The 21,730-nt window shown below is 42.5% G+C and overlaps 1 protein-coding gene across 3 annotated transcripts in view; it reads right to left on the reverse strand.

Annotated features, from left to right (window-relative positions):
- LOC145354845 (retinoic acid receptor beta-like) overlaps window positions 1-21,730 on the reverse strand; it is a 337,521-nt gene that overhangs the window by 183,483 nt on the left and 132,308 nt on the right. Inside the window, exon 1 of one of the 3 annotated variants that reach the window (XM_080206383.1) lies at window positions 4,010-4,713. The exons of 1 other annotated variant lie outside the window; for it this stretch is intronic. In XM_080206383.1, coding sequence (XP_080062509.1) covers window positions 4,010-4,166 — 157 coding nt within the window. In that variant the 5' untranslated portion in view covers window positions 4,167-4,713. Of the gene's footprint in view, window positions 1-4,009; window positions 4,714-21,730 lie in introns of those variants that run through there. One more of the 3 variants, XM_080206391.1, reaches the window with a different exon arrangement.

The raw sequence follows: 21,730 nt of genomic DNA on the forward strand, positions 1-21,730 counted from the left end.
GTTGCTATTATGATTACAAAAAAAATTGTATATTACACCCTCATTCCATTTTTGATACTGACACAGTTACAATCTGTCAGTCACTGGGCATCACACAAAGATGAACTGAAGTGCATGAAAAAGAGAATTTTTAAAAACCATAAAATACAATCTGTAACATTTTCCACAGAGCTCTCTCAAATCATTAAGTTTCATTGGACTTCACTTACTTAAGGTTGCAACCTGGGCTCTGGCTAGGTCATCTATGGGGTCAACTGAGGAAATGAGATGATTGCGTCTGTACAATATGCTGCCTTGGTAATCAAAGCTACAGAGTTGGGGTGATTGGGGTTCGAGGTTAGGAAGAGGGAATAAGAATTTGCAAATATAGCAGCTTGAGTTTATTCAATTCCACAGTAAGAGGTCTGAAGCAGAAATAAGCAGCATTTTTGTCTTTCGATTAAGTTGCAATGTTACACAAAATTCAATTTAATTTTACACAGTGGCAGAATTTTATTTTTTAATAATAATTCAATCTTGGTAAGGTAGCTTCTTTAGTAAACACAAAACAAGATTTGGGAATTCAGACAATAATGAATAGAAATATATTGCCACCCATTAATCATTACAGTACTAATGAATGTTCAGCATGATTTATGCCAGAATTGGTCTCCCATTCCAACATAAAATATGCCCCTTATTATCACCGATAAATCACCATCAATTTAGGGAGCACAATTTTGTAATGCATTCAGGCTGGCTCATTCAGTCAATCCAATTGCTCATTTAATTTAATCTATCTATTGATGACCACTTATACAATTGTTACCTGTTTTCGCCCATAGGCGGAGTTAACATACAATGAATTCTACCACACAAATAGGTACAGGGTCAAAAAAAAGACAAAGCATCCTGTCACACAAATAATTTTTATGTTACATTCCCGTTTAGGAGCACCTGATATTGCAGCAGCTCATCAACTTGAAGCCCCCAAAATAGTGGTACTAGAAACCAAGGAAATAATCTTTCAAGCAATTTAGATTGCTAAACACTGACTAGTTTATCTCAGCATTTCCATCATGAGAGGCCATTGAGCAGGAACCAAACACTTACCCACAGGTAGGAAAGAGATATCTGTGGGACAGGCACCTGGGCTGGATAACACACCTCTTCGTGGATGTTTTTTCAGCAACATTGAGAATCCAGATTTTTTAACTCTATATTAGGAGTCCTCCAAACTGTGGGTCCTCCGAGGCAGCAATGGCAGCCATGGAGCTTGGACTGACTTTTGATTGCTGTGAGACCCCTTCAAATGTTAGCTTTCTTTCTGTCAGTGGGTGTAGCTTAATCATCTGTACTCCGAGGCTCAGTCACTGCTACAACCACAGCCTGTAAAAAGGTGCGCCTTTACCTTTTTCAGTGCAAATCCTGTAGTTTTGAAAGCCCCATCCTAGTCAGCAAATATTCCCCCCCCCTCCACACCCACCGGTCAACCTCCCACCCGTACCCTGCTCAGCAACCCACTCCCCTTGGTCAATTTTCACTCTGGGGCCACATGAAACCTGAGGCATTAAAATGAGGTCATGTCGAGAAAAGGTTTGGGAAACACTGCTCTATATATAATTGTTACCAATTAACAAAGAAAAACCAACACTGGTGAGGAAATGTGTATCTCAGTTGCAGATGAGACAGAATTCGTCCAAGACTTTAATGTCCACTGATACTGCTCCTGCTTATTTCTATTTTCCTTAAGTCTGAATACATTGGGTTAGCAGTTTGTCATCTTAGACTGTGGCACAAAAGGGATTTACAAACCAGGACAAGGCTGGACTAATGAGGAACAGCAGATCAGGAAATACTAGAGTCTGTGGTCACTGGGATTCATGAGGCAATATTACCTCCAGACTTATCCTACATAAGCTGCTCTTATGCTTTAAGTGCTCCTTATGCATTAAGTTACTCCACAGCCATTATTCCACAGCCCAGCCTTGTCTTGCTTTGCATTTCACTGGATGCTATCTGCAAATTGAAAATTGCAGTTCCGTTGCAGTAAATGGAATTAAATATTAGGAACTGTGTATTAGAGACGGCTGATCTGATACAGTCAATTTTGAATCCCTACCGAGACAAATTTCTACGCCATTGTATCCTCACTGTACATTAGATACCTGTGGTATTTTAGTTCTATACTATAATTACTGCAGATTGAACAATTGTGCCCAACTAGTTATGACAGCACAACAAATTAATAATTTGACGTAGAGAAACCTCAAAGGCTGTTTTTGTGCAAAAACCATAATGGAATTAAGTTATATTTGCATCAATTTTCATATTATTATAATAATTAAACCCCAGAAACACTGGAATCTGCCCATAAAACTTTGAAGTGAAAAGTGCTTAAGGAAAGCAGTGTACAGCTGCTATCAGCACACTGGGGACAAGTTACTGTACCATGGATTGATTTTTTTCCCTTTAACAGCTGAAATTGCTGAATGTACATCAAACAGGTAATTTAAGTGTCTCTTACAACATTATTACATTACTAAAAGCTTAGTATTGTCGGCTCCCTCAATCTCCTTTTCATTATATTGGCACAATCAAAAAAAGGTTTTTCAGATATGTGGCAGGTCAGCGCAATCAATCTGCAGTCTCTGTTAGCCATTAATAAGCACAGAGCCGCAAAGTGCTTAATGAGGAACAGCAGACCAGGAAACACTAGGGTCTGTGGTCACTGGTACTCATGAGGCAATATTACCTCCAGATTTACCCTACATAATCCGCTCTGGTAATGAAGGTGCTCCTTATGCATTAAGTTACAATCAAACCATTATTCCAGAAGCTAGCTTTGGTCTTGGTTGCTACCTATAAATTGCAAATAGAGACGTGTTATATTTAGTTTTCTCAATTTGCGTGAAAAAAAACACTAAAATTTCCTCAAAAAAAGGAAAGTCAAACCAACAACGTTGAAGGCAGAAGAGGTTATTTTTGGCGGGTAGGGATGAAAATGACAATAGTAGTGTGGATCTGGTTGCATTGGGATGTGAAAGAAGAATTAATTAAATATTTTGATACGAATAAAGGAAGGAATCTTCACACTGAAAATGTTAATGGACAAATGAAGGAAATGCCCAACGGAAAAAAACACAAACATTCCAGTAAAGATGCTCGAAGCATAAAAATGATGGAAACAAAAATCGATGTTTGTTTGTTTCTAACTGAAGTGAGGTGAAACCTTGGTCGTTTCTTTGACTGATATTAAATCTTTTATCCGCAATTCTCGGCTTACGGGATCAGAAACAGAGTTTGCTTTCTGATAAGATGAAATCCTATTTGTTTTCCTCTTCCAGCGTTGCTAATGCTTTATTTGTTTAAAAATGCAACGATGTTTGATTTCACAAGAGAGGAAACACGATCACGAAACGATACTCATTGGAAATAATTGAAAGATAAGACCTCCACATACCCCTAACTGGGAGATCAAAACTTGTCCCTATTCTGCTTTAATACCACGCCAGCAATTCAAATAAAACATCGGGATAAAAAGCCGGTGGAAAGTGGATGTACAAAAGTGACACTTCCCTGGGTAAATGCAGAGACAGCTGAGGAGGAGACTGCTGGAGATTTATTGAAATCGCTGGCCAGCCACACACTCAGGCACTCTCTCTCTCGAGCTCCTGCCCTACCCTCCCAAACACACAGAGTGAGGGGCACATTCACCATTCGTCTGTCTTCCCTGACTTTTAGCACTTGTGCCACTGTTTACCAACTGCATTCCTCGGCACACACACAGAGCAAAGTGCAGAGAGTTGAAGTGACAAGAAAGTATCCAGTTACTTTTCAGCACTGTCAAGAGCTTCTTGCCTGCCATCCAGGGCAAGGCACTGATGGGAGATTTAATATCGCTCACCACTACACACACAACACACACACACACACAATTCATGTAAGGGGGAGTTGTACTTTCGAGATAATTAAACACAAGGATTTTGCTATTATATACATTCTGAATAACAATGATAAAGAGACCTACATTGAGTGCTGTGCCTCTGTTGCCAGTCCCTGTGTGTCAGTCCATTGAAGCATGCAGTCAGAGCTTTCTCTTGCAGCATGCAGGAGGACGGGCTCGGAGTGTAGAAATCCAGCATTTGCCCAGGGCTGACTGCGAGAACATCCATACAGTCAAACATGACGACAGGCTATCCACAACCTGCGAAGCAAACTGTTCCTCCTCTCTCTCTAGGTGTGGGCAAATTTGTAAAGAAAAAAGTTGCTCGAACTCCCATCAAAACTCTGCCCTGATATGTTTTTTCCTCCCCTCTTTTTCTTGGCACGTTAAGAAGTGTTGGTCTTTTTCCCAGAGCAGAATCATGAATTATGACAGACAACACAACTAAGAGCCTGTAATTGATCCAAATGATCATTTACCATTTTTCCCCCCCAAAAGTCAGATACGGCGCTCAATTCAAAAGGAGAGAGGGTGAAGGGGAGGAGAGGGGGAGTCAGGCTGCCTAATGTTCAGCCTTGGCAGCTGCCCTGTCGCTGAGAGTCCCTTTCCCTCTTGGCTCTCTGGCACCCGCGGAGATCTCCCGATCCCTGGCACAATTTGAACGACACAAATGTGCAGCCGCAAAAATAGCTCCGCTCACCCCTCTTGTTTTGCAAAATGGCTCGTCCTGCTTTTGACCAGCTTACTTCCTACTCCTTATGTCACACAAGCACAGTAAAAGATTGAATTGCCTAATATATGCAAGTGAACTTTCTCTGAACCCTACCCAGGCTGCTAACCTTCAAATGACCCAACCCAGCCTGACATCACCAGCTCCCAGGATTCCCACAGCACTTCATATTTCCAGAAGCCAAGCAAAGCAGATACAAGCTGCATCTAACTACTAGTGAGCAGGAGAGGGAAACAATCCGATGCACACAGCCACTGAGCGAGAAGGCAACGGCTCACATATATGCCCCTCACAAAACCATGCACACAATACTTACTGCAGTTAATATTGACAGCAATGGATTGTTAACCCAGAGACTGGGAGAATTAATTAATTTTTAAAAAGAGGTATATTAATATAATACTTTTCCATTCCTTTCTATTGGTGAGTCAGATAGTTTATTTTGCACTAATTGTGGGTAGATGTATTCTGCACGGCAATCTCTAATTAAATTATCTAAATATGTGTCTGGAATCACAATAAATATATTTTACACAAATTAGACACCACACATTGATATTAAGAATTTCAGGCACCTTAATTTGAATTTTTACATTTGATATTTATGGACACTAAATTATAATGCAGCAGAATTTCCATGCATCGCTCAAACTTCTCCACAAGCAGAAGATAAAAGGGGGCTGTATAATGCAAAGGTAAAAAGTACACTGCAGATGCTGGAAATCAGAAATAAAACGAGACAATGCCGGAGCCACTCAGCAGTGGGCAGGCGTTGTTACAATGTAGGGTAAAAGTGTGATGTTATTGACCCAATCTATCACTGCTCACTACAACAAAATCAGTCAGTGCTACAGAGAGCATCTCGGCGCAAAGGAAAGCTTCTTTCCACAGACACTTAGATGTTTCAACTATGTGGAAAAGTGATCTACAAGTTATTTCACTTTCGAGAAAATAGGTGGACTTGATGCGGATTTTCTCACCTGAACACAAACATAGCACAATCAGCATACAATCACATACAATCAGCATCAAACAGTGGACGGACGCATTCAATCCATCTATCCACCTCCCCGCCCTCCCCCCCCCCCGCCGCCCATTTCCTTTCAGCAACCATTAAAGCAAAGCCAAATGGAAATTGATGAGTGATGGGTATTTATTGTGAGGGCAGGGGCAATGCCAAGACAGCATTTTACAGCCAGGATGAGTGGTGTCTCGGAGAGCCTGCCACCGGGGCTGCCGGCTGCAAGTAGAAACTACCTTCAGGTCCGTTACTGGGGAAATTAAACGAAGGAAAATTAAAAATATTGTCAGGTTTTCATTTCAGAACATAATGTTATGATACCCGCAGAGATGCTCCTAAGGCTTCCAGAGGAAACCCCAATTGTTTCAAGCAAGCATCTCTCTGAATACAGGCTCTGAACCAGGTATTACCTGCATGCCAAAGAAGGTGAACTGCAGCACACCTGACTATTCTGATCTGCAGATGAAAGCGCACACATGGTTTTCTCCTTATATTCATACAGCGGCTTCTACACACAGAGTTCCCGAAATGCTGAGATAACTGTGGAATTTGACAGCATCTTCCACTCTATCGCCATGTGATCGCAACTTTACTGGGAAATATAACTGTTGAAGGAGTGGTGTATGAATAATCAGAGATTTCATTCAGTAATTCGGAGGAGAAAAAAGTCAACGCTAGGAAAAACTAAACAGTTCACTGAATACAAACAACTTCTTATAAAACAAATAATCAGCAGAAGAAATAATTAGACTGAATTATCCAGATACCGTTAAAAAACAAATTTCCACTCCAGTTTTTCAAAAGAATCCTTTAACATGTGTTTGTTGTTATCTGTTGCTTCTACTAAACAAGGCTTTATTCTGAATGAATACACATAGAAACGTAGAAACTAGAAGCAAAAGTAAGCCATTCGGCCCTTCGAGCCTGCTCCGCCATTCACTTTGATCATAGCTAACACAATAAATAATCAGACGTTAAATGTTAAGCTTCCAAAGGCAGGTATCTGCAGGATGTGGGTCACACAATGCCTCTCTATAAAACGCATGAAGCTGCTTGGCAGAACAAACTTAACCTGCCGCAAAACAGAAATCGCCAGCTTTTTTTAAATTGATTTTAATTTATCTCTACACATCTTTTATTTTTCCTTTCCAAAGACACTGATCAAAGGGTGGGAGTATAATTCCAAAGGTACCAGAACCCTCCAATATCTCAGCAAATAAAGCAGTTTTCATGGGAGAGCCTAAGGTTTGAAGGTCAGGAAGTCAGGAAGTGACTGGGTAGTACAACCAAAGACCAAGCTGACTGGGTCCCAAAGGACATAGCTGCTAGATTGGTTCTGCTGCAGGCTGTGACCAAAGCAACAAAAGGAAAAATCCTACTTTGATTTGATTTATGATTGTTACATGTGTCAACATGCAGTGAAAAATATTGTTTCTAGCGCACTAAACAGACAAGGCATATTTTTCATAGAGAAGGAAACGAGAGAATATAGAATGTAGTATTACAGTCATAGCTAGGGTGTAGGGAAAGATCAACTTAATGCAAGGTAAGTCCATTCAAAAGTCTAACAGCAGCAGGGAAGAAGCTGTTCTTGAGTTGGTTGGAATGTGACCTCAGACTTTTGTATCTTTTTCCCAATGGAAGAAAGTGAAAGAGAGAATGTCCGGGGTGCATGGAGTCCTTAATTATGCTGGCTGCTTTGCCAAGACAACAGGAAGTGTAGACAGACTCAATGGATGGGAGGCTGGTTTGTGTGATGGAGTGGGCTACATTCACAACCTTTTGTAGTTCCGTGAGGTCTTGGTAGTGCAGGAGCCATACCAATCTGTGAGACAACCAAAAAGAAAGCTTTCCATGATGCATCTGTAAAAGTTGGTAAGAGTCATAGCTGACATGCCAAATTTTCTTAGTCTTCTGAGAAAGTAGAGTCTTTGGTGGGCTTTCTTAACTATAGTGTCACCATGGGGGGACCAGGACAGGTTGTTGATGATCTGGACAGCTAAAAACTTGAAGCACTCAACCATTTATTTGTACTTTGTCCCTGTTGATGTGACAGGGGTGTGTTCTCCTTTATGCTTCCTGAAGTTGATGACATCTGTTAACATTGAGGGAGAGATTATTGTTGCTGCACTAGTTCACCAGATTCTCTACCTCATTCCTGTACTCTGTCTTGTCATTGTTTAAGATTCAAAACACTACGGTGGTGTCATCTGCAAACTTGAAAATCAAATTGAAGGGGAATTTGGCCACACAGTCTTGATCTCATCCTCACCAAACTGCCTGCCGCAGTTGCATGATGACAGTATCAGTTGGCATGCCTTGAGGAGACAAAGTCCCATCTTCACATTGAAGACACCTCTGTTGTGTTGTATGGCACTACCATCGTGCTAAATGAGATAAATTTTGCATAGATCTCACAACTCAAGACTGGACATCCATGGGGCGCTGTGGGCCATCAGCAGCAGATGAATTGTTCTCAACATAATCGTTGACCTCCTGGCCTGGCATTAACCCTAGTTCAATGAAGAATGCAGGAGGGCATGCCAGGAACAATACCAGGCTTATCTCAGAATGAGGTGTCAATCTGGTGAAGCTACAACACAGGACTACAAGCATGCCAAACGACAGAAGTAGCAACCAATAGGCAGAGCAAAGTAACTCCACAACCAACAGATCAGATTAAAACTTTGCAGTGCTGCCACAGATGAATAAATAACTCACTGGAGGGGGAGGCTCCACAAATATCCCTATCCTCAATGATTGAAGAGCACAGCACATCACTGCAAAAGATAAGGCTGAAGCATTCACAGCAATCTTCACCCAGAAGTGCTGAGTGTTGAATCATCTTGGACCCCTCTTGAAGTCCAAACATCACAGATAACAGTCTTCATCCAATTCCATGTGACATGAAGAAATGGCTGAAGGCAATGGCTATGGGCCCTGATAATATTCCATCAATATTACGAAGGTCTTGTGCTCCAGAACTTGCCATACCTCTAGCCAAACTATTCCAGTGTAGCTACAACACTGGCATCTATCCAGCATGCATCGAGGAACCCTAGCAAAACTGGAACCAATGGGAGTCAGCAGGGATACCCTCTGCTGACTGGAGTTATGCCTGGCACAAAGGTAGATGGTTATGGTGGTGGGAGGTCAAATATCTCAGTTCCAGGACATCACTGCAGGAGTTACTCAGAGAAATATTGTAGGCCCAACCATCTTTAGCTTCTTCATCAATTACTTCCTTCCATCATAATGTCAGAAATGGGGATGTTCGTTGATGATTGTACAATGTTCAGCACCATTCATGACTCCTCAGATACTGAAGCAGTCCATGTCCAAATGTAGCAAAACCTGGTCAATATCCAGGCTAGTGGCAAGTAAATTTCATGCTACACTAGTGCCAGGCAATGACCATCTCCAGCAACCAACAATCTAACCATCACCACTTGACATTCAATGACATTGCCATCACTGAATCCCTACTACCAACATCTTACGGGTTTCCATTGACCAGAAGCTGAATGATATAAACACCTTAGCTACAAGAGTAGGTCAGAATAGTGAATAACTCATCTCCTGATTCCCTAAAGCCTGTTCACAATCTACAAGGTAGAAATCAGGAGTGTGATGGAATGATCTTCACATATTTCGTTGAGACACCTCACTGAAGCACCTCAACACCATTTAAGACAAAGACCCACTTGATTGACAGCCCTACCACAAATATTCAGTCCCTCCATCACCAATGAACAGTGGCAGTAGTGTGCCACTACTACAAGATGAACTGCCAGGAACTAAACAAGCTCCTTAGACAGCACCTTCCAAACTCATCACTGCTACCATCTGGAAAAACAAGGTCAGGAATCATATGGGAACATGACCACCTGGAGGCTCCCCTCCAAGTCACTGACCATCCTGACTTAGAACTATATTGCCATTCCTTCACTGTCGCTGAGGCCAAATCCTGGAACTCTCTCCCTAACAGCACTGTCGGTGTACCTACACCACATAGACTGCAGGGATTCAAGAAGGCAGCTCACCACCACCATCTCAAGGGCAAATAGGGATGGGCAATAAATGCTGGACTTGCATTTAGATTTATTAAGGTAATAGTGAAGGAACCAAAAAAATTAAAGGGCTGCTTGTTCACTCAATCAAATATTTTTCCAGTCTCACGTTCTGAACCATATATATCTGCAGGTGCTAGGGCCATTTCTGTGCTCCCAACACAACCGAGCAATTTAGTAGCAGCTGATATAGTGAAAGGAAAGTTTGGCATGACAACGGCACAACAGGAATCAGCCTGGTGTAACAGAACTGAAAATGATAGCAAAACTACATTTCATAACCAACATTGAGCACTTTTAAACTACTTCATCTCATTGTTCTGATAACCTTTTGGCTCTTAACGTGGGGCGGCACAGTAGCACACTGATTAACATTGCTGTCTCACAGCACCAGGGACCTATGTTCGATTCTGGCTTTGAGCGGCTGTCATTGTGGAGTTTGCATGTTCTCCTCATGTCTGATTGAGTTTCCTGCAGATGCTCCAGTTTCCTTCTACAGTCCAAAGACTGGTTAGGTGGATGGGCCATGCTAAATTGTGCCTTTGTGTCCAAAGATGTGTAGTTAGGGGGATTAGTCTTGGTAAATGCACAGGGTTACAGGGATGGGGTGGGCCTGGGTTAAATGCACTTTCAGAGAGTTGGTGCAGACTCAATGGGCCAAATGGCCTCCTTCTGCACAGTAGGATTTCTATGGATTCTATGGATAACAAGGGTTTTTCATAGGTACTTGAGAAGATAACAGTACAGTGACAGAAGAATTAATGCACAGCAGATCATTTTGCAGATTTGCTGGCATTCACTTGTCTTCAACTTCTTGTGTGGTCTGGAGAGGTATTTTTTTCCTAATCTCTGCCTTGCATTGTCATAAAAAACATAACTATATTTAAATATCATTTTGAAATGTGTTGCAAAAATAGAACACATCATTGCTCGGATGTGATAGTTATCTCAACTATGAGACTGACCATAATTCCCACAAGACTTCTCGGTTCATGAGCTAACTGGCCAGAAACATTAGAGAAGGGATGTATCATGTGTCAGTGCTGATCACACAATAATCTTATTTTCATATTATTTCCATGGTCACAGTACACCACAGCCCAGGACTACAGGTTGAAACCAAACAGTACCCTTCTAATAGGACTACTGGGCTTTGGTTTCCAACCTTTACATATTACATTTTATACAATACAAATAATATTCCCTTTACTTTGTTATAGTAATCACAATGTTTGGTTCTTGAGATCCCTGTTACATGTTAGGGTGTGACTAGTCTGCATTTGTAATTGATGGTCATATGTTATTTCTATTCCACAAAGAACTTTATAACTAACATCACAACATTTGGTTGTAGTTCTAATTCAAATATTGTACTTGGATCAATTTGATAATAGTAAGAAAGAATTTCATTTATGTACTGCTCTTAATGACCCTCAGACACCTCAGTGTTTGAAATCCAACAAATTATTTTTAAAGTGTAATATAGAAAATGCAGCAGTAAATTTGCACCCAGCAATCTCCCACCTACAGCAATCCCCACATACAGCAATCTCCCATATACAGCAATCTTCTGCATACAACAATCCCTCACTTACAGCAATCTTCCGCATACAGCAATCCCCACATACAGCAATCTCCACATACAGCAATCTCCCATATACAGCAATCTTCCGCATACAACAATCCCTCACTTACAGCAATCTTCCGCATACAACAATCCCCACATACAGCAATCTCCCATATACAGCAATCTTCTGCATACAACAATCCCTCACTTACAGCAATCCCCACATACAGCAATCTCCACATACAGCAATCTCCCATAAACAGCAATCTTCCGCATACAACAATCCCTCACTTACAGCAATCTCCCACCTACAGCAATCTCCCACATACAGCAATCTCCCATAAACAGCAATCTTCCGCATACAACAATCCCTCACTTACAGCAATCTCCCACCTACAGCAATCTCCACATACAGCAATCTCCCATATACAGCAATCTCCCACCTACAGCAATTCCCACATACAGCAATCTCCCACATACAGCAATCTCCCATAAACAGCAATCTTCCGCATACAACAATCCCTCACTTACAGCAATCTCCCACCTACAGCAATCTCCACATACAGCAATCTCCCATATACAGCAATCTCCCACCTACAGCAATTCCCACATACAGCAATCTCCCATATACAGCAATCTTCTGCATACAACAATCCCTCACTTACAACAATGTCTCACATACAGCAATCTCCCACCTATAGCAATCTCCCACCTACAGCAATCCCCCCATACAGCAATCTCCCATGTACAACAATCTTCTGCATACAACAATCCCTCACTTACCACAATCTCTCGCATGCAGCAATCCCCACATACATCAATCTCCCAAATATTGCAATCCCCAAATACAGCAATCTCCCACCTACAGCATTCCCTCATATACAGCAATCTCCCACTTACATACAGTGATCCCCACATACAGCAATCACCACATACAACAATCTTCCATATACATACAGCAGTTACCACATACGGCAATCAACCACCTCCTGCAGTCCACTTACAGGAATCTCCCACATGCAGCAATCTTCCACTGGCTGCAATCTCCCACCTAAAGTAATCTCCTGCATGCAGCAATCTCCCACATACATACAGCAATCTCCACATACAACAATCTCCCACATACATATAGCATTCTCCCCTCTGCAGCAATCTCCCACCTACTGCAATCTCCCATCTACAGCAATCTTCCACATGCAGCAATTGTCTACCTATAGCAATCACCCACCTACTGCAATCTCCCACCTACAGCAATCTCCCACCTACAACAATCTCCTACATATAACAATCTCCAACCTACAGTGTTCTCTCAAATACAGCAATCTCCCAAATATTGCAATTCTCACCGACTGCAATCTCCCACTACTGCAATCTCCCATCTACAGCAATTTCCCATCTACAGCAATCTCCCACATACAACAGTGTCCCACATACAACAATTCCCACATATAGCAATCTCCCACGTGCATACAGCATTGTCACACATATAGCATTCTCCCACATACAGCATTCTCCCACATACAGCATTCTCACGCTTACAACCAACTGATAAGAAACAATGAATCTGTTTTTGTGATGCTTGTTCAGGGGGAATATTGGCAGAACACTAATGATAATTCTCCTGATCTTCTTCAAAATAGTGCCACAAGAGCATTTATATCCATCCATGAAACAGTTGGGGCCTCAGTTTAACTGAAAGATGGCTATGCAGTTCTCTTTCAGTACTGCATTGGATTCTCATCCTAGATTTCTCTTGTGCTCAAGGCCTGGAGTGGGACTTGAGCCCAGAATCGTATAATAAGAGGTTTCACAACACCAGGTTAAAGCCCAATAGGTTTATTTGGAATCATGAGCTTTTGGAGAGTTGCTCCTTCACCAGGTGAGTGGAGAGTTGGGTTCACAAACAGGGCATATATAGACAGAGACCCACTTGCAAGGTAATGGGTGGAATGTTATTCTTTACAGGTAATCAAGTCTTTACAAGTACAGGCAATGCGAGCGGAGAGAGGGATAATCATAGGTTAAAGAGGTGTGAATTGCCTCAAGCCAGAACAGTTAGGAGGATTTTGCAAGCCCAAGCCAAATGGTGGGGGTTACATGTAGCGTGACATGAATCCAAGATCCCGGTTGAGGCCATCCTCATGTGTGCGGAATTTGGCTATCGGTTTGTGCTCAGCCAGTTTGCGTTGTTGTATGTCTTGAAGGTTGCCTTGGAGAACACTTACCTGAAGATCGGAGGCTGAATGCAGTGTGAGACAACGGATGATCAGACACCATGCAGCAATTAGGTGGGAGTGTTCCCTTCCTGTTGGGAAACACTTCAGCAATCACGGGCATTCATTCTCTGAACTTTGGGTAAACGTTCTCCAAAGTGACCATCAAGACAGACAACAAAGCAGAATCACCAAGCAGAAACTGACAGTCAACTTCCACATGCACGAGGATGGCCTCAACCGGGATCTTGGGTTCATGTCACACTATATATAAACCATTTGGCCTGGGCTTGCAAAATCCTGCTAATTGTCCTGGCTTGAGACAATTCACACCTCTTTAACCTGTAATTATCCCTATCTCCACTCACATTATTTGTGCCTGTACAGACTTGATTACCTGTGAAGACTCACACTCCAATCATTATTTTGTAATTGAGTCTGTGTCTATATATGCCCTGTTTGTGAACCCAACTCTCTACTCACCTGATGAAGGAGCAATGCTCCAAAAGCTCATGATTCCAAATAAACCTGTTGGACTTTAACCTGATATTGTGAGACTTCTTACTGTGCCCACCCCAGTCCAACACCAGCATCTCCACATCAGAGTCTTATAATTTAGAAGTGACAGTGCTACTAACTGAACATGGCTGATACACAAATGACAGTCATTCTACCTCCATGTACCCACTTTCTCAATCTTACTACTGTCCTTAAATCGTAGTGTCTGTTTAACCCACATTCGGTAGGTAGATTCCATTTTTCTCAAGCCTCAGACTTATAAATATCTTACCCTTGCCGGAGATTCATACCCCTCCATGGCCATCGTTGCAAACTGAATCAGACTGCTTGAAAACTTAAAATAAAATTCAACATACGTTTGACCTCTGACTTCATATCCTCGCTACCCCAAAAACTACTTATTTATACCTCCTTAGCCTCACCCACCTTTTCCGCAACTCAATACACTCACTACTCAAATCCTCAGTCATGTTTTGTAACACTAGATTTGACTGTTACAGTGCTGTCATTCCCAGCATTTCATTCATCATTCTCCATAAACTTCAGCTCCTCCAACCCATTCCTATCCTGTGCCAATTCCACTCACCCTTCACTACTGTCTTTGTGGGCTTACAATGGCACCCAATTCTCATCTTTACACTTAAATCACTTTCATGGCGTTGTGTTTCCCAATCTCTGTAACCTTCTCCAATACAACAATCCCACTGCCTCAAACTTCCTGTTTCTCTGATCCTTGTATTTTGTGCACCCCTTGTTCATACTACCATTTTCCTTTATCCAGCTTTTGCTCTGGAATTGCTTCTCTAAACCCCTCTGTTTCTCCACATCCCTCTCCTCCTTTCAGAGCCTCCTTAAGACATGGCACATTGACCAAGATTTTGATTGGCTTCTTCTAATCACATCTTCTTTGGTTTGGCATCTTTTGCTTTCCTTATGTTTCTGTGAAAAGCTTCAAGACATTTTCTCTCCATTCAAGGGGCAGTTTAAATCACAGTTGCCGCTATTTCTGTCACTCTGGCAGCATGACAATGCGTCGGGACTTCCTGGTGCAGGGCATCTAAACTTTTTTCTGTAACCTTTGGTTCAAAACATTTTTGCACAGTAACCTATTAGAAGTGCAAGGTCCCAAATACAGCAATTTTTGCGTAGTGATATGACAAGAGATAGGACATCTGGGACTCAGTAAGTGGTGGGAAATGTCCTTAATCAATGTGATTCAAGTGACCAGCTCAGAAGGAGGATAAATTAGACTCAAACCAGGTACAGAAAAACTATAAAGAGAGTGAATGAGAGATTGAATTAAGAAAGAGAAAAGACAGGGAGGAAACATAAGAAATAAAACTTTAAATTTGATTTTTTAAAATTTACAATAACAATTTGCAGCTTGAAAGAATGTGTCTCCAGTTTAAATTTTTCAATTTCCTGACCAGAAAGGTTAATTACCATTATATTAACAATTAATTTGTCATTAAAAAGGCATTCACACTGTAAATTACCAGAATTAATTATCTATGGAGAGTTTAGCAGGGATTAATGTGAAAATCCAGCAAGTTGTTAAAAATAACTGTGAGTTTAAGGGTATGAGTCTGTTTGTGCAAAGCAAATGGTGAAGCTGGTTAAATCAACCCACACATTGTGGAGAATCTGCTGAACTTGTGGGCCAATTTGTGCATTTGTAACAGTGTAGCTCATTAACACACCATTATTTTGTACCAAGAGTGGTCCAATAACTTCCTGTGAAATCTTATCCAATTAAAACACCTCTTATTTCAACAAATAGGGTGGAATTTTCCCGTTCTGTCTACCACTGGAATCGTAGCAGACAAGACAGAGACCATGCAAAAGTGCTTGATCCATTGGCCTTGGGTGGGATTTTCCAGCCTTGGGGCAAGCTTGGCTGGAAAATCCCACCCTTGTTTTTTTTTAATTCCATTTTCTAAAATCCTAAAGGAATCCATTTTATATCCAGTTGTAAACCATTACAATTCTGCTGGGGCAAACTAGAACAAGAGATCATAGTTTTAGGATTGGAGTAATAGCTTTCAAACAGAGATTTAGAGAAATTTTTTCTCTCAAAGGGGTTGGTGCTGGGGCCTCAGCTATTTACCATTTATATAGATGATCTGGAGGAGGGAACCGAGTGCAGGGTGTCGAAATTTGCTGATGACACCAAGATTGGGGGAAAGGCAAATTGTGCGGAGGGTGTGGAGAGTCTGCAGAAGGATCTAGACAGGCTGGGCAAATGGGCCAGGAAATGGCAAATGGAATTTAATGTTGGCAAGTGTGAGGTGGTCCACTTTGGTAGGAAGAATGGTAGGAAGGACTATTACTTACGTGGCGAAAAACTGCAGCAGGCGACGGTGCAGAGGGACCTCGGGGTCCTTGTGCATGAGTCGCAAAAACCCAGCTTGCAGGTGCAGCAGGTGGTCAGGAAGGCGAATGGGATGCTGGCCTTCATAGCGAGGGGGATTGAATATAAAAGTAGGGAGGTCTTGCTGCAGCTGTATAGGGCATTGGTGAGGCCGCAGCTGGAGTACTGTGTGCAGTTTTGGGCGCCGCACCTGCGCAAGGATATTTTGGCCCTGGAGGGAGTGCAGAGGAGGTTTACTAGGCTGATACCGGAGTTGAGGGGATTGAGCTATGAGGAGAGGCTGAATAAACTAGGCTTGTACTCGTTAGAGTTTAGAAGAATGAGGGGAGATCTCATTGAGACGTATAAGATGATGAATGGGATGGATAGGATAGAGGTGGAGAGACTCTTCCCGCTCAAAAAAGACAGTAGGACTAGGGGGCACAGCCTCAAGATAAAGGGGAGGCGGTTTAGAACGGAGTTGAGGAGGAACTTCTTCACTCAAAGGGTGGTGAATCTCTGGAATTCTCTGCCCGTTGAAGTGGTGGAGGCTGCCTCGCTAAATATTTTTAAGAAGCGGGTTGATGGGTTCTTGATAAGAGAGGGGATTAAGGGTTATGGGGAGAGGGCGGGAAAGTGGAACTGAGCCACAACAGATCAGCCATGATCTTATTGAATGGCGGGGCAGGCTCGAAGGGCTAGATGGCCTACTCCTGCTCCTATTTCTTATGTTCTTATGTTCTTATGTTATGTTCTTATGTTCTTATGTTATGAGTCTGTGGAATTCACTACCTGCGAACGTGGTAAATGCTGAGACTTAGAGTAACTTTAAGGAAGAGGTGAAGATGTTTAATTAGTGGGAATATGAAGAGCAATGGTGAAAGGGCAAGAAGGTGGAGTTAAAGCCCAGATGAGATTCGCCATGATTGTATTAAATGGTGGAGTAGGTTCAAGGCGCTGTATTGCCTATTCCTGCTGCTAGTTCTTATGTTCTTATGATTATCTTAGTGAATAATCATGTGTGTCCATTTCAAGAAATTGGCCAGGAAAATGATGAAAATGCATAATTATAACAATTTAAAGGAAAAAAAGTATTAATTGTTTTTCTAAAATTCTTCTGAATTAATTTCAGCCAGCAGGATGGCATAACACTAGAAAACTAAATAAGCAATTTTAAAAGCACTAACAATGTTGGAAATCCACTTACAATACATATTTGTGTCATTATTTACCTCAGGCATTTGCACAGTGAAAAGCCCTAAATTGCTTGTAGGTATGGTAATCCAATCCCAAATTTTAATGTCTTTGATTTTGTGGTCAGCAACTAAGCAATGGCTCGCAACATCGACCTTGAAGAAAGTAGCCTGTATCGATCTAGCAAAATCTGCGGTGTGAATTTCCCAGCAGTTTAAATCTGGCACCAAGTTAAGAAGATCTCCAGATGCTCAGCAGCAGTGATGTCAGCAAGCAGGTTCAACAGCCGACCATATTAAAGAATTCTCACAGACAGCAAAGCAGGAAGGTAAAATTACTGAATGACTTCACCTTTAATTTAAACATTTAGATACCAAAAATATAATGACAATTATGAATTAAGATGGAAACTGACATGTAAATAATTTTTTTAAAAATATAAGTATGTGAAATTTATACCAGTTGACATTCCAAAATATAAACATAGCTTTACAGGACCAGTGAGAAGAGTTGTGCAATGATTATGAAGTTAGTATGCCATTAAAAACTCTGCAATCATCACATTTACCTAGATGTTATTTTTCCAAGAGTTGTTACAGCAAGATTAACAGTGTAGAAATGGAAGGTTTTGTCAGTTTACCAATTGTTTAGGAATTACAGTCTGGAGAACATAACAGCACAGTGTCTGGAGCAGCATTGAATCAATGACAGTAGCCTCTGGATGTCATGTCATTCTGTGTATATGCTAATTCCCAAAGTCGCTGTCAGTTTCAGACAAGTAATGACAATGAACACTGATAGTTTAGCTGTCAATACTGCCATTAAATCTGGATCATTATGTTCTTGAGTAGTGGGGATGCCTAGTAAGGTCTCTTTAATAACACATCCTGAAAAGGTGGCAATGATTCTTCAGTAATGATTATTTTTTACAAATGATTGCATCAAGAATTAAGTACATGTACTGAAAATATTTCAGAGCTTTTCCTACTCTGCTTCCATGACTTTGATGGGAGTTCGATGAAATCCCATCTATACTTGAACACAGCTTGAGAAACTCCAAACAAATTCATCCCCATTATGTGGAACTGGAGTCACACATAGAGCAGACTAAGTGAGGGTGACATTTCTCTGCAAGACAAAATGAAACTAGGGTGGCTGGTAAGAGTGAATTAAAAGCAACATACTGCAGATTCTGGAAATCTGAAATAAAAACAGAAAGTGCCAATAAAACGCAGCAGCTTTGGTAGCAGGTCTGGCAGCATCTGTGTAGACAGAATCAGAGTGAATGTATCAATTCCAGTGATTCTTCTTTAGTTTTTGTGGCTTGCCCTATAGTTTGCTGCATTGCTAGTCTAGCTCCAAACTTGCTACATTTACACTTTAACTCTAGGATTGTAGCAATCTCCTCTGCTGCAAACCATGATGCAAAATAAAACTTGCTTTAAAAAAATGATAAATAGAGAAGAGTTACCTTCTCCTGGATGTTCATGGGGCAGGCGTTTGAATAGAACATGAGAAATACTGTCTACTTCTGTGTGTTTTACAGTCAGGAAGATATCTATACATATTCATACAATGCCTCCCTTACCCATTGCAGCAAATTTATAATGCTGAAAATTCCACCCCTCCAGTGACCAACAAGCGTGTCAAAACCTTGGATATGACATTCAACGTGCACTTATAAATGTTTATAAAGAATGTACATGTAAAATACTTCAAAACACTTTGAAAGTAAAGCCCAAGATTGTCTTTAAAATTCGAACAGGAAAAGTTAACTTGCAAGAGGAAGCATCCATGACTTAACTCAATTGCCTTCATTTTGGGAACCATGACTTTACAAACAAAACAAGGAATTAAATTTCCTAATAATAGCTACCATTAACTGACGTTTCCAACACTACCAATAATATTAAATTGCTGCCAACGCTTTCCTCAACCCAGTAGATGTATGCAAATTATCTCTGATTCTAATGGTCATGGCTGAGCAAGCTGAAACTGCAACAGTGATGGGCACCATTGTAATGTTAGTTAATGGATGTGTGGTGAACATGAGGCTGTCACTTCTGTCGAGTGGCAGTCGCTGTTTGATTGCCACTCAGCTCCTAGTTTCTTACTCCAAAATGAAGCCACCCCTTTCTCATTCAACCTTCTCTCCCTAGCTGAGGTCTTGTGTCAAGGGCAGCTGCATCAGAGGTAAGTAAGCCACGCAGCCTTTTCTGTCATAAAGCTGGTAAATGTAAAGGTCCCAGCCACTTTGGAAAGCCAGGCAGAAGTGTATAAGGTAAGTGGGCAGGATTGGAAGTGAGAGATGATGGTCGGATGGGTTGGGGGGGAGTTAGGTGGTCAATGAGGGTCAATTTAGCATGGTCAATCCACCTAACTTGCATATCTTTGGACTGTGGGAGGAAACCGGAGCACCCGGAGGTAACCTGGATGCTTCCTCTTGCAAGTTAACTTTTCCTGTTCGAATTTTAAAGACAATCTTGGGCTTTACTTTCAAAGTGTTTTGAAGTATTTTACATGTACATTCCTTATAAACATTTATAAGTGCACGTTGAATGTCATATCCAAGGTTTTGACACGCTTGTTGGTCACTGGAGGGGTGGAATTTTCAGCATTATAAATTTGCTACAATGGGTAAGGGAGGCATTGTGTGAGTATATATAGATATCTTCCTGACTGTAAAGCAGATATGGGGAGAATGTGCAAACTCCACACAGACAGTGGTCTAACGTCAGAATTGAACTTGAGTCTGTGGTGCCGCGAGACAGCAGCGCTAACCATTGTGACCACCCCAGTCAGTAGGGAGAGGTTCAGTTGGTCTACTGGAGAGTAGTTAGTGTGGGAAGGAGTTAGTTGGAGAGTAGTTAGTGTGGGAAGGAGTTAGTTGGAGAGTAGTTAGTGTGGGAAGGAGTTAGTTGGAGAGTAGTTAGTGTGAGGGTGATGGGTCAGTGGGGGACGTCAGTGGGAGGGGGTCAGTGGGAGGGCTCAGTGTGGGAGCGGGTTAGAGTGGGAGGGGGTCAGTGGGGGAGTTAGTGGGAGGGGCTTACAGTGGGGAATGTTCAGTTGGGAGGCTGGTTGGTTGTGGGGGGGTCAGGTAGTCAGTGAAAGGTGGTCATTTGGGGGTGTTGGGACCAGTGAGGGGTTGTAGTCAGTTGGGGAGTGGTGAATGGGGAGGGGGGGTGCGAGGGGAGGGTAATCAGAGTTGCTGATATCTAGTCAGGGGGAAGGGGTAGGAAGGGGTATGGGAAGGGTGGGCTCATAGAGAATCAGCTGTGGGGGAACCGATATCAGGTCAAGATGAATCAGTGCAATAATTAAACAGAAGTTAGAAGTGGTTTTAATTCTTCTAACATATTCTGGGTAATCATTGGTGTAAGACAGTGGCAACCATTGGATATTTGTAATTGGAATCGCAGGAATGCATGGTTCTCAGTGCAGGGCAATTGGCCAACAGAAATTTTCAACTTGTTGCCCAAATGTCATACCTCTTTGCCTGGGAACTTCTGATGGTGGAGGTGTGGGAGACAGTGCGGGTATAGGACAGTGGGGGTATAGGGCAGTGGGGGTATGGGGCAGTGGGGGTACGAGGCAGTGGGGGTACAGGGCAGTGGGGGTACGGGGCAGTGGGGGTGCGGGGCAGTGGGGGTACGGGGGGGCAATATGTGTGCAGGATAGTGGGGATATGGGGCAGTGGGGGTGCAGGACAGTGAGGGTGTGGACCAGTGGGGATGTGGGACAGTGGGGGTATGGGGCAGTGGGGGTGCGGGGCAGTGGGGGTGCGGGGCAGTGGGAGTATGGGGCAGTGAGGTTACAGGGCATTGGGAGTGCAGGGCAGTGGGGATATGGGATTATGGGGAGCGAGGCAGTAGGGGTGCGGGCCAGTGGGGATACAGGGCACTGGGGGTATGGGGCAGTGGGGGTACGGGGCAGTGGGGGTGCGGGGCAGTGGGGGTGCGGGGCAGTGGAGGTGCGAGGCAGTGGGGGTACGGGGCAATGGGGTGCGAGGCAGTAGGGGCACGGGGCAGTGGGGGTACGGGGCAATGGGGTGCGAGGCAGTAGGGGCGCGGGGCAGTGGGGGTACGGGGCAATGGGGTGCGAGGCAGTAGGGGCGCGGGGCAGTGGGGTTGCAGGGCAGTGT

The sequence above is a fragment of the Carcharhinus amblyrhynchos genome, chromosome 2, assembly GCF_965287045.1.
Source record: "Carcharhinus amblyrhynchos chromosome 2, sCarAmb.v2.hapA, whole genome shotgun sequence".
Taxonomy (NCBI): Eukaryota; Metazoa; Chordata; class Chondrichthyes; order Carcharhiniformes; family Carcharhinidae; genus Carcharhinus; species Carcharhinus amblyrhynchos.